Below are 13,441 nucleotides of genomic sequence, written 5' to 3' on the forward strand. Positions count from 1 at the left end.
AGGCCCTCCAAGGGGCAGAATGATACAAACTGAAGGCCCAAGTCCCCACATGGGGGGTACAGTGGACCATTCTCCCAGCATTGCCCAGGGCAGCACTTCCTCAGTGAGCAAGGGGGCACCTTCCAGAGCTCATCTATTGTGTTCCCTTCAGTTTCCACATGGTCCAGCAAATGTTACCCTGCCTCAGTGCCTTTGCATGGGCTGTGCTCGCTGCAGGGAAACATGGTTCCCCAGTCCCGTGCACTGCCAGCTCCTTCTCATCCTGCAGCTCTCAGCTCAGATCTGCGCTCAGAGGCATTCTGGGACCCCTCCCTTCAGTTAGCTTTGTGTTACCGTTAGATACTATGTTATCTGGCTCCACGGTCACCGTCACGTTCTCTCCCACTTCCAAAAGGGCTGTGTCCTCACTACAGCCTCACAAACAGTGCCTGGACCTAGTGCACTTGCTAAGCATGTGTTGAGGGAAGAAAACAACTTCTCCCCACCTGAGTGTCTCTCCTTCCCCCAGGCGGTCCCGTGTTGACGAAAGAGGAAGTTCACCATTATATGGAGCTTTCAACTCTCCAGCCGCCCCTTCCCATCAGTTCCTGCTCTCCGGTAACACTCGGTGGGGAGTAACCCCTACAGCCGAACCTGCTGTCTCAATGCGAACCAGGCAGCCCAGGGCCCAGGGCTGCCTGGTTCGCATTGAGGGTGCATTCTGGGGTCTGGACCATTCTGGGGTCTGGACCTCTGGTCTCAGGAGGGCTGCCCTAGTCTAAAATCTGAGCAACCCGACCTGGAGAGGGACGGGGAGCGCTGCGCCTAGAACTGCAGCGGGGAGGCGGCCGTGGAGAGCTCCGGGAGCGGAGAGCCTGCGGCCAAGCGCCTGCCTGCCGGAGAGGGGCAGGGGGCCGCACGGAGACAGGGGGTGCCCTGCTGGCTTTGGGTAGTGGGAGGCCGGGAAACTCGCCCGGCCTTCACTCGCTCCCTCTCCGGCAAGGGGCAGTCCGTCCCCCTTCTGCACACATCCCACGTGGCAGGACTTGCAGTGCCCGGGAGAAGCCCCCCCCCCAGTAAGCCCCCACCCCCACCCCAGCCCCCAGCTCGGGGGAGACGCTGAGCTTGCCCCTCGGCCCACGTGTCGGGTTTGGCTGGAGCAGCCCCCCTCCCCCCCCATCACTTTTCCGTGGTGAGGCCGAGGTTGGAGAAGGGCAGACGCCCCTGGACCCCGTGCCGCCCACGTGAAGGGGCCCCGGCCCAGGTGCCGGCCGAGCCCGGGGAAGAGGCGCGGCCTTCGGTCGCTCCTCGGGGGGCGGAGCCTGCAGGAATTGGGGCGGAGCTCGGCGGAGGACAGCGCGCACGGGGCGGGGTCTCGCCGGCCGGGGGCGGGGTCTCGCCGGCCGGGGGCGGGGCGGGCCGGCCGGGGCGGGGCCGGGGCGCGGTCGGGGCGGGGCCGGGGCGGGGCCGGGGCGGGGCCGGGGCGGGGCCGGCGCCGGACTCGGCTGGAGCGCCCACTTCCTCTGGCGCTGGCTGCCGGGCGGAAGTACGTCAGTTGTTATCTGCTCCGGGCGCCGCCGCCGCCGCCTCAGCCTCAGCCTCAGCCTCCGCGTCAGCCTGAACCTGCGCCTCACGGGCCGCGGCGCCTCAGCCCGGGACCCGCCCCGCCCGCGCTCCGCCCGCCGCCGCCGCCCGCCGCGCATGAGGCGCGCCCCCGGGGCCGCGGCCCGGGGCCGCTAAGCGCCGGCCGCCCCGCCGATGCGCGCGGCCGCCCGCGCCGGGGCTCCCAGGCCGCGCCGGGCCCGGGGCTGAGGGACCCCGCGCGGCATGCCCGGCCCGGCCTGCCGCCCGCCGCCGCCCAGGGCCCGAGCCCGCGCGGCCCGCACCGAGCCCGGCGGCGCCGCGTAGCGCAGCGGCAGCGGCAGCGGGAGCGCGGGAGCCCGACGGCGCGGCCGCAAGGTCACCGCGCACCATGGAGGCCAAGGTCCGCCAGAGCCGGCGCTCGCGCGCGCAGCGGGACCGCGGCCGGCGCCGGGAGGCGGCCCGCGACGCCCGCGACCAGAGCGCGTCGTCGGGCGACGAGACCGAGCCCGGGCCTGGCAAGGAGAACGCGGGCCTGCCCCGCGCGCCCCCGCCCCGCGCCGCCGCCGTGCGCCCCCCGCGCCGCCGCCGCCGCGAGTCCAGCTCGCAGGAGGAGGAGGTCATCGACGGCTTCGCCATCGCCAGCTTCAGCACGCTCGAGGCCTTGGAGGTAGGTGGGGCGGCGGGCGGGGCGCTCCCGGGGCGGCGGCACACCCACCCCTTAGGGCTGCCGGGCCGCGTGGGCCCCGCGCGCGGCGCAGGTCGCTGCTGGGGGCCGGGCAGGCGGCGGGGGAGAAAAGGTTCGGGAGGGCTCTCTCCGGCCGAACGCCGCCGGTCGCACGCGCGCCTCTTTTTCAGCTGTTTTCTGTCTTCGAAATACCGCTTGGCTGGGCTCAGGACGGGCCGGGGGTGAGCGCGGCCGGTCCTGGGGAAGGCGGTGGCGGAGTGGGTACTTCGGGATTCTTCCCGTTCCTCTCCTGCCCGAGGTTTCTGTTCAGACGGAGACAGGCAGGGGGATTCCTGAGACCCCTCTCCCGACTGCCGCTTCACTGGCTGGTCAGTAGGACGGCAAAAAAAAAAAAAAAAAAAAAAAAACCGCTTCTCTGGCTGAGTTATCCGGGGCAATATTTGCTCAGCAAATACTGCCCTTCTTGCGCGAACCCAGGTGAGTTGAGAAGGGAATGAGTACTGACTGTCAGATTTGGCCAGTGGGGTCTCCTAGAACTGGGTAGAAGTCAGACCCCACAATCCTGCCAGCCTAGCCAGCCAGCATCCCCCCCCCGCCCCCGCCCCCTCCAGGGGCCCCGTGCAGCACTAACTAGGGGCCACCGGCTTCCGCTGGGTTTGGGGGTCCCAGAGATTGCCCAGTTAACAGCCCCCCTTCCTTTTTTCTGGGGCTCGGGAGCCAGTGGCCTGGGATCCCTAGTCGGAGGCTGAGCTTTCGGGAGAGGTCCCTGTAGTGACCCCTCTCCCTGAGGTGGGCCAGGTCTGTGGAGAGCCTCAGTGTCAGGTGCTGGCAGCCAGGGGGACATGGCTTCGGGACAGGTGTGCTGCTTTCTGTCTGGGCAGGTGGATCATGCCTGGAGGTGGGGCACTTATGTCAACCACATAGCCCCCACCCCCGCCCCGGTCCTCTTTGTGTACAGCTGGGGGGCCCTAGATGGCTCCCGGATCAGGGGGTCCCCAGCTAAGACACTCTGGCAGGGGTGGCACGTGCCACAGCTCTGAATGGGAAGGGGTGGCCAAGTTCAGCGCCGCAGCTTCGGAGAGTGGTTCCTCCGGCCACCTTCCAGGTGCAAGCCTGCCCTGCCAGGTGGGCACGAGACAGTCCTGACTGTGGTCTCCAGGGCCCTGCATGTCGGCCTCTCACGCAGGCATGTTAGCCCCTCGGAGATTCTGCTGCCTCGGGCCCTTTGGTCCCAGGTTGTTTGGACCCTCGAGTCTCAGCACAGACATTACTCGCGCCCTCTCCAGTGACCTCCCCACCCACACCTGCCCACCTCCCACTTTCCTTCCTGTCAGTGACCACTCTCTGAAGCCATCTAGGGAGTGACTCTTTTTTGACTCTCTCCCCACCCGAACTTGTAAGCTGGAAGAGAGCAGGCACATGTCTGTCTAGTGTGTTTCTGTGATGGTCCCCGTGCCCCATACGTGTTTGTGGAGGGAGCACGTGGGAGGAGAACGGCTGTTGAGGAAGGTGGTGCCAGAAGTCCGTCTGCACCCCCGCTGAAATGAGCCCGCAGCAGCCTTGACCGCACCCCTCCGGCATCGGGGACTCTCAGTGCAGCCTTGGGCGTGGGGGCTTCTGCGGGTCCGGCCATAGACTGAGTCTGCTGGCTGCTCGGTGTTCACCCGGCCACAGCACCATTGTGCCTTTTCCTGCCCCGCTGAGCCAGGGAGGACCCGCCTGCCTTGGAAAGTCCGGGGCTTCTGCACAAGTCACAGCTTCCAGTTTGGCTCTCTTGTTTGGGCTCACTTCTTGCTGAAGCGTGGTAGTTTTCCCCAGAGTTCAGATAATTCCTCAGGACACCAAGTAGCAGCACACAGTGAACATGTACCTGACCAGGCACGGTTCTGAGTCTGCGTGTCCTCAGACTGCGCTGTACAGATGGGGACACCGAGGCGCAGTGCCACAAACGTCAAGCCCCCCACCCAGTGTCAGAGCTCTGCCAGGGCTGCATGCCACAGGGATGTGCGCTGCTGTCACCCCCGGGGCATGAACACCCAAATGTCAGGTGTAGACTTGCTCAGGAGGTTTGAGAGTGCCCGTGTCCAAGAGTTCTTCTTACCTTTATCCTAAGGATGCAGCCTCCCCCGCCACCCATGCTCCAGGCAGGTCCCTGACCCCACCCTTCCAGTACCTCCCTGTGCACCTGTGTTTGCCGGGAAGAGAGGATGAGTCCCTGCCTCTGGTGTCTAAGAGGATCACAGGCCACTTATGTGAAATGCTGGGGACACACGCATGTGACATGGTGGTGTCAGCTGAGGAGAGGGCTCCCGGTCTGGCCGGGCTCACAGTGTGTCCAAGGCCTGGGCGTGGAGGTGGATGGCGGGAGCTCGCGGTGTGAGCTGAGGGTGTGCAGAGGCTACGGGCTGGGCAGGGGGTGCCCATCTCGGCCCTGGTCCTCCGTCAGCGTTCTGATTCTGTTCAGCAGGGTGGGAGCAGGCGGCAGCGGAGCAGGGGTCTTGTGGTTCGGTGGGGACAGAGGCTGTCTTTCTCTCTCTGACCAGGAATGTTAGGGACAGGTGGATGTTTCTTGCTGTCCTGGATCCTGTAACATCTCTGCCTGCAGAGGTGATGAGAAGGCCCTTGGGGGACAGGCCAGGGCAGAACTGAGGTTCTCTCGACCCACCCTCCCTCATGGCAAAGGGAACCGTTAGGCCACAGTGTAAGCCCCTGAGTCTCCCAGGAGATCCACTTTGCAGGCAGACCTACCGTGTGCCCCCCAGCATTTCCATCAGGGCTGGCCGCACGCCTGGGCACCAGCGCTTCCCCTTCAGGCTCTGTCTGTGCACTGCCTACTTCTTGCGAGCACGTGTTCCGCCCGTACCTGCTGGAAACCACCCTTCTGGTTTGGCATTTGTGTGGTTCTCCGCTGGTTTGTCTCAGAACAGCGAGACACCTTCAGCTGGTTCGAAGATCAACATCAGTGAACACATATAGTCTGAAACAGTTTTCAGTTCCAGCTGTGACCTCCTGTGGTAACTACCCTGGCCAGCTTCTGGCCTTTTCACAGTATGTTGTGCGGGTAGAACCACACGGGCCCTAGTAGCGTATTTCGCCTTTTTTTGCTAGAAAGAAAGGGTTGTCCACCATGTCTGTGTGAGGGTTAGGAGACGCGTATCCAGGAGTAAAGAACGAAAAGGAAACAGCCCAAGTTTTAGCTGTGGTGACCGGTGATTTCGTGTCTGTAATTCTGTTTCCCACGCCGATCGCTACATGTTAACTTGGATAGTCCATAAAACGGACACCTAAACCCAGACATGACCTGCTGCATACAGCTGTGCTTGAGACACCCGGCCGGGCTTCCCTGTGGCCACATCAGCAGGTGAATGGCCGTGTGGGCTCGTGCTCTTGGCCTGCCTGCCCAGCTCCCAGCTTCGGGTGATGTCGGGGGCATACTGTGCATCTCTGCTGGAAGTAACTCAGTTCTCCCCAGGCTTAGGACGCTGGGGCTGGGCTGTGCGTCTCAGGGCAGGCACTGGAGGCTGTTTGCGTTCTGATGGGTGGTGGCCCTGCAGGACAGCAGGACTCCCTCAAGCCTGTGCAGAGGGCTCAGTGGTAGTGGTTCTGAAGCTGGTGTTCAGTGTCCCCCTGGGCAAGGGGCACACGATCATGCTAGGTCTGCTTGCTAAGGGCCAGGAGTGTGGGGGCCAGGATGTGGCCCCACTGCCCATGTGCTGAAGCCTACACCACGGGTCCCTCCTGTGGGGGCCTTGATCTGGGGGGCTGCATGTTTGCCCGGCCCAGCCCTCCAAGGAGGGGGACAGAGGAGAGTCGGTGCTGAGAGGAGCTGTCGGCTGGGAGCGACCACGCCCACTGACCAGAGCTCCTCCAGGCTGCCCCCTGCTCTCCACTTGGGGATTCTGAGGCCCGGAGAGCAGGAACGCTTTGCCTGCAGTCATGGAACGGAGGTAGGGCACCGAACCTGGAACCTGCCTAGGCTGGCATTAGTCTGCTCCCCTGTTCCTCCTGAGGGCTGCCGTGGGGGAGGGGCTGCTCCCTCCAAGGGGGACCCCGCGTGCCGGCTGGTGAGCACAACGCCATTGCATAGCCTCCCCCGCCTGTGTAGATGTGGGCTCCCTGGCCTGGGCAGACAGGTGGGGGTGGGGTGGGAGCCTGGCCTGGGCTTTCCAGTTGCGTGGGTCGGTGTCTGCCGTGAGAAGGCGTGTGGTGGGAGCAGTGGTGACATTGACAGCCGCTGAGGGCACCGTCCTCACGCACCCACTTGGTGGTTGAGAAAACTGAAGGGGGGGCAAAGTTCTCGTCTGGAATCCGCCCACCACGGTGCCAGACGACAGGAATCTGGTGAGTCTTCACCCAGACTTGGGTCGCGTTTTCGGGAAATGTGTGAGCTTGAGTAGAGCGGACAGCGGCCTCCCTAGCATCTAAATGGACGGCCTTTCCTGGGCGGCCCTGGGCCAGCTGCCTGACCTCTGGGGAAGGGCTGCCCCTCTGAGCCTGGCCGGCATCGCAGATGGTCTGCAGGGCCTGTGGCTACGCACAGGCTGCTCTGTCATTGCCCGCCTGTCACGGGCGGCGGGGCCATGGCGTGAAGGTTCACGCACTCTGGCACAGCGCAGTGGAGGTGGCCCTGGGCCTCCTGGCCAGCCTGTTGTCCCTACCCGGCCCTGGGTACAGCTGAGGGTCTGGAGCCCCTGGCCAGTGGGCCGGGGCTGTTTCCTGGCCTCCGTCACCCCAGTCCACTGCCCTGCTTCTCTCTGGCTGGGGCTCACATACACAGCACTTGTAGCTTGTGGGCCTCAGTTTCTCTGTCCTGCCCACACTGAGCCCCAGCATCTGTGAGCGTGGTATGGGACTGATGGCGGCAAAGGTGGGGGCCCCGTGTCTCCCCACGTGCACCCTGCTGAGCCCATACAGGCTGCCCGCACCTCACTGTGGGTGCCGTGGGCCTCATCTGCCAGAGGGTTGGCTTTACCCAGAATGGGCAGCAGGGGTCATGGGGGCACCCCTGCGGCAGGCCACAGCCCTCCGTCCCCCTGCCCTGCTTGGAGTTTCTAGCCAGAGTCTCAGGTCCACCGCAAGTCCAGGTGTGTGTGCACATGGGTTCATATGTGTGTGCTGTGTCCTTGCTGGCATACGTGTGTAACTGTGTGTCTGTGCTCCAGACCTCATCTGGGGCAGCAACTCTGTGACCTGGACAGAGCAGAGGACAGGCCTCCATGTGACCCCTTGGTCACACTTGGTGAAACCGCATTCCTGGAGCTTGAGCATAGGGCCTCATGTTCTCTGTTCGTTGTTCTGGGCCTGCTGCAGGACAGTCACCCTGTCCCCCCACACACACCAGAGCAGACAGCAAACACTCATGAGTTCACAAGACTCGTCCCGTCCCCACCACCGCCTTAGCTCTTTGGGCCTGCCTCTGCCGTGGCCTCCTTCATGCCCCACCACAGTCCCTCACTCCTGTAGCTCCCGCCACATTGAGCCCCCCCCCCCCCACTGTCCCCTTGCCAGAGAATCGTCAGACAGACACAGGGACACACTTCTGGCCCTGGCTAACTGCTCTGCCCGGAAGATCGTTTCCCCAAGTGTCAGGTGACTCAACTGTCTGGTCATAAACTCCCCCTTCCCCGGCAGGGAGCCTTCAGCCCTGTGTCTGGGCCACCCCTGACCCGTTCCAGCTTATTCTCTGTTCCTTGTCCCTCCCACGAGGACTCAGGCGGTGTCGTTCCCTTGTGGACGTCTCCCCACCAGAACCTCCTTGCACACATGCTTGTTTCCAGGGAGCAGCTCCCAGACCTGGGGCTGGGGCAGGGGGTCTGCCGTGCGGCGCTGCTCACTTGATACCTGGAGAGGCAGCTGTCCTCGGCTGTGGCACCAGGCGGAGGGTCTGCGCGGTTGTCTCACCTGCCTCGGTCACTCTGCTTTCTGATTGGCTGCCGCCGTGCTCCTACCTGGGCACCAGCAGGTTCCCTTGTCCGTTCCAACGCTTGCCCAGTGGAGTGTCTAAGGTTTCCCGTTGGCCACTGTGGGGTCCGCTGGGAACATAGTGCCGTCGCCGCTCATCTCCTTTCCTGTCCTGTGGCCTCTCAGCACCTCCATGGCATCCTTTCCGGTGGGCTTATCCTGCTTCCCCCGACTCAGCATGGCTGTGTGCCACTTTCCACGCGGCCATGGTGTCTTGCCTGGGAAGTGTCTGGACTAGAGCAGAAGTGAGCAGTGGGCCTGACGCACCCTCTTTGATGGTTGTCATTGTTCTCTGGAGCCAGTGAGGTCGGGCTGTCCCTGAACGCCAGGCAATGGGGGCAGTCTGGTGTGAGCTTGTAGCTGGGTTTTTAGCACCATGTTCTTGGATACGTTAGCCTGAGACCGTCTTGTGTCTGCGGCATCTTCTCTTGTGTTCTGGAGCAGTCCGAATGGCGTGGGAACCAGCAGCTCCTCTCCACACTTGTCGCCCCAGCGTTCCAGCTGCATTTGCTGGTGGCCAGTCAGAGACCCGAGTCAGCTCAGGGTGTGGTGGTGGGGGGCAGGTACTGAGTAAAGGATCCGGGGACCCAGCTTGCTGGAAATATAGGGTCAGCAGGGTGCCCCTCACCCCTTCCCCCCACCCCAGAGCAGGCCGGCCTGGGGCGCTTGCTGCCGAGCAGGACTGCCCGTGAGCTGGCAGGTGGTGAGGCCTTAGGCCCTGTCCCCCTGTGTTCTGTTCAGGTGGGCAGTGGCTGCTGTCTGGAGGAAGGACACTGGAGGCTGGACATCACCCTCACTGTGGGCTTGGCTGTGTCATGTTCTCGGGGCAGCCCAAGTGCCAGCAACTGCACAGTGACCTGGCAGGGCGCCTGCTGGGAGCCACTGTCATCCTGGCCTTGACCCCTGTGGTTCACGTGCTCTGCATGGAGCTTCCAGGGGGGGGGGCCATGGTCAGCCCCATTAGGGAAACTGGAGAGGTGGCCGAGGCACCAGGCTTTTGCTGATCGCCAAGGGTGGAAGAGTGGTTAGTCGGCCCGGCCACAGCCGCACCACCCAGGCTGTGGTCACCCACCCATGCGCTCTGCCGAGAGCCCCTTAGTGCAGCCTCCATGAGGCCTCTCGGAAGTCTGGGCAGCCAGACCATGTCCCAGTCAGAGCTCTCCAACACTGGGTTAGATAAACCGAGCTGTGGCTTTCTTCACTCAGCCCGCAGCAGCCCCCTATCACCTGGACCCTTGGTCCGGATGGTTTCTTACTGTCTCTTGTTCACTGGGGTCCAGGCCATGGTTGCCGAGGGCCAGGCCAGGCTCACATGTGGAGCTGTAGGCCTCTGGAGGGGACCGCTGGCCAGCAGGGAGTGTTTGGATCCATTCTTCCCATCCTGATTCTCTGAGCCTTTATTGAGCACCTACTGCGTGCCAGACTCTTACGCCAGCTACCGGGTCGGCTCCAGACAGGATTCAGATAGGTAACCAGAGTGGCGAGTGAGTGCCTGCAAAGAAATTGGGAGCTCAGGAGGAGGCTGCATAGGCCTGGCATTGGCTAGCAAGGCGCCCGGCAGGGCTGGGATACCTGGAGAGGGTCGGTGAGGCGGCCGGGCTGGGGCCCCAAGGGCACCCGAGGCGCTTTCTCCCTTGGGAGCCAGAATCTGAAACCCACATGGAATTGAGTGCTTTGGGGACTTTGGACAAATGTGGTGTCTGGTTCCAGTTCCATGTGGAGACTGCTCTGGTGCCCCGATTTGCCCGAGGAGCTAAAGAAAGAAAACTCGCCAACGAGTTACCAGCCTTATTCAGCTCCCCAGGACTGTGTGTACCAGGCTTCTGTTTGAAGCCGCGTGTGGGGGAGAGCTGATTCCGGAACCTGGTACCCAGCCCAGCATGTAGACCACCCCTGCCTGTCTCTCCAGTGGCAGTCAGTGTGTGTGCACACGTGTGGGGTCGGGGGGGGGACCAGGCTGGCCTGGTAGGGCACGTCTGTGTCCTCCCCCCGTGCCCCGCCCACCTGCCTGCCCAGCTCATGCTCTGCCTGGTGAGACATCTGCGTGCCTCCAGCTCTGCTTCCGCCTGGGAGCAGCCGTGTGGGTGGGCGCTGCTCCCTGGACGCCCCACAGGTGGCAGGCCAGGAGCCACGTACGCGCCTCTGGGGCCCAGCCGAGGGAGGGTTCTCCGCTGAGAGCAGGGAGTAAGCAGCAGGTGCGGAGGGCCGAGCCCCCCGTCCATGCCGGCCACGTGAGTGGCTCTGCTGGAGGGCCGCCACGCGTACCCCTCTGCCAGGGATGAGCGGGAGGCCACAGCCCAGTCTGATGCGCAGCGATGCTGAAAGTCAGACTTAGAGCCCCCAGGGGACCTTCGGGATTGGCCATGACCCCCATCAGCTCTCTGACCTTACCGGTTGCAGCCGTCTCCTAACCGCTCGCCCCAGCCCCACGCGCCAGTCCTCAGACACCGGCAGGCCGCTGGCTGGTCCCCAGCCCACACCGTCCCACACGCTGCCGGGCCCACGCTCGGTACCAGGAGCCCAGGGCGGATTTGTCGGGAATTCGTGCAGACCTGTCTCCCGGGTAAAGCCGGGGCCCCTGTCTGTCACCCGTGGAATGAACCCACATTCTCCATGAGGCCTGGCCCTGCCCACCCCCTCACCTGGGGCCCCGGGCACTCCTGTCTTGGGGCCTGTGCACCTGCTGTGCTGGTCCCATCTTCCAGGAGCGAGTCTGGGATGCTTCCTCTGAGCCTCCCCTGCTCCCAGACAGCCGAGGAGGACAGTGAAGGGAGCCAGCCCAGTCTGAACACCTGGCCTAAAGTCCCTTCTCTTCCTCACCGCATGGCCCCAGCTAGCCCTCTGCCCGCTCTGGGCCTCGATTTCCTCATCTGGGAAGTGGGGGTGATGCCTGCCACATGGTCCTGCCACCACCCCCCCCACACTCTGGTCCCCATCCCCTCTCCAGTGTTCTTCTCTGAGCTAACCCTGAGGTTGGTTCTCTGTGTCCCCCGCCCCAGGACAAAACAGGCCTGGATGTTTCAGCAACAGTGGCCCTGGCTTCTGACCTCCCTGGGCAGACCCTCTGAGTGTGACAGCTGAGCAGGCCGCAGAGTCTGAGGAGGGCTAGCAGGGCGGTGAGCCCGAGGCCAGCTGTGACGGGCAGGGGCGGGCACACGGTGCCCTCCCCACGTGGAGGGGCTCGGCGGGGTGGAGGGGGCTTGGGCAGAGGCCGACCTCCACACCCAGCTGCCAGAACAGTGGCCGTGAGCAAGAGGGTCCTAGTTGAGTGCGGATGAAGGCGCAGCCTGGCCGGTCAGCACGGGGTCACAGTGTGAGGTCGCAGTGGGGTGTGTGTGCATGGACGTGGGAGGAGGGTGTGTCCGCAGTGTGCAGGCTGGGCGGGGGGCCCAGAGCAGGGCCTGCCCGCTTCTCACTCGCTGCCTCTTCACCTCAGGCTCCGCACCCACCGTCCTCCTCCACCTTCGTGCTTTTGTCCAGAGCACCTGTTGCCATCATCATCTGTCTAGCTCGTCCCAGGCCATAGGGTGGGTGGGTCTCTTCCGTTTCCAGGTGGCCTCCTCTGTCCCAGCAGCCGCTCAGCACGTGGCAGGGGCTGGATGGCCGTGGGAAGGAGTGAGTGTCTTCAGAGACCTTGGGGGTGGGTTCCCACTAGTGTGCTGAGCACTGGGTGCGGCAGAGGCTGTGGTGACGGTGCTCCCTGTCCGGCTCCCCCACTCCCAGGTCTTTGACCATCTGCCCTCTAGCCCTCCTGCTCGGCCAGTGTTCCAGTGCATGGAGCACACTGTGGGCGCCTGGTGCAGGGGTGCTGAGGAGGAGTCCTCTGAGCCGGGACTAGAGGGACCTAGAGGGACTGAGGGGCACGAGCGAGGCAGTTTCCAGAGGGTTCTGCAACAGCTGGAGTGTCAGTGAGCCCTTCGGGGGCTGGTCCTTGAGGGCCGTGTTACCCTCAGGGACCCTGTCGTCATCCTGGGGGACTGAGGGACCTCTCCGGCAGGCTGCCTTACGTGGAGGGACAGCGGGTGGGCTGTGGGGGTGGGAAGGTGATGGGGAGCAGTACCATCCAGTGTGGGTGTGAGCTAAGGAGGGGACAGGTCAGGGAGGATGCCTGTCCCGGCATGGTAGTCGGAGGGGGCGGCTGCATGTGGTTGTCATGGCCAGGCCGGGGCGGCTGGGTGGGGGCTGCCCGCGGGCACTGTCCGGGCCGGCTCTCCGTCTGTCTGCAACTCCCAACCTCCTCAGCTGCTGGTGTTGAGGGGCTCCAGGCCTTGCCGCACCTTGATGCGGTGGCCCGGGCTGGGAAGTTTGGCCTGGTGGAGGGACCCCGGCACCCCCAGCCCACTGCCGTCCTGTCCTCCAGCTCTCTCTGACTCAGGTGCAGATGGTCTGTGGTAGGGCAGTGCTGCCGTTACGGTTCACAGGATGTCCTGTTTCTCTGTGTCTTTCCCACGTCCAGGAAACCTTCTCAGTCCCAAACATACACAGACAGTCGGTCAACTCTGGAGGGCTGGGGTGTGTACCGGTTGCTGGTGGGCAGTGGACACATGGGCTGCCTCCTTCCTAGCTGGGAGGGGGGGTGGTTACCTCTCCTGGGGAGAGGCCCCTCGACCACTTGGAAGAAGATGCCTGTATACGTGGTCTGTCCCTGGGGCCGGAGGGGGTAGGTCACAACACAGAAGGTAGGTGGGGTGTGGGCTGGGCCTGTACTTGGCGTGTATGTAGGGGTTGAAGTTTGCGTTAGGAACTTGCAGGTGGGGGCGCCTGGGTGGCTCAGTGGGTTAAAGCCTCTGCCTTCGGCTCAGGTCATGATCTCAGGGTCCTAGGATCGAGCCCCGCATCAGGCTCTCTGCTCAGCGGGGAGCCTGCTTCCCTTCCTTTCTCTCTCTGCCTGCCTCTCTGCCTACTTGTGATCTCTGTCTGTCAAATAAATAAATAAAATCTTAAAAAAAAAGAGAGAGAGACTATTTATAAAAAAAAAAGAACTTGCAGGTGAAGGAGAGTGAGCTGCACAGATAGCAGGGTGGGGGCAGCTATGCCGAGGGCCCCGGGGCAGGTGTGCGCTGGAGGGCTTCTGGGTTGGGGAGGACAGCCTGCCGGGTGAGCAGTGGCTGTTGCCTGATCCGGGAGCCCACGAGGTCTTCTGGGGGCCCCCGAGTCCCGGAGGTTCTGGGAGACGGGCAGCCTCAGCCAAGCAGGGTGGGAAAGTGGGGAGGTGGGCTGGTTGGGGGGAAG

At 63.8% G+C, this 13,441-nt stretch overlaps 1 protein-coding gene across 11 annotated transcripts in view; it reads left to right on the forward strand.

The window, feature by feature from the left end:
* Positions 1 to 1,859: 1,859 nt before the first annotated feature.
* FBRSL1 (fibrosin like 1) overlaps positions 1,860 to 13,441 on the forward strand; it is a 79,949-nt gene continuing 68,367 nt past the window's right edge. For all 11 annotated transcript variants that reach the window (XM_080821284.1, XM_080821276.1, XM_080821275.1 and 8 more), the window contains exon 1: positions 1,860 to 2,230. In XM_080821284.1, coding sequence (XP_080677410.1) covers positions 1,952 to 2,230 — 279 coding nt within the window. In that variant the 5' untranslated portion in view covers positions 1,860 to 1,951. The remainder of the gene's footprint in view (positions 2,231 to 13,441) is intronic.

Source organism: Martes martes (genome assembly GCF_963455335.1).
Source record: "Martes martes genome assembly, chromosome: 13".
Classification (NCBI taxonomy): domain Eukaryota; kingdom Metazoa; phylum Chordata; class Mammalia; order Carnivora; family Mustelidae; genus Martes; species Martes martes.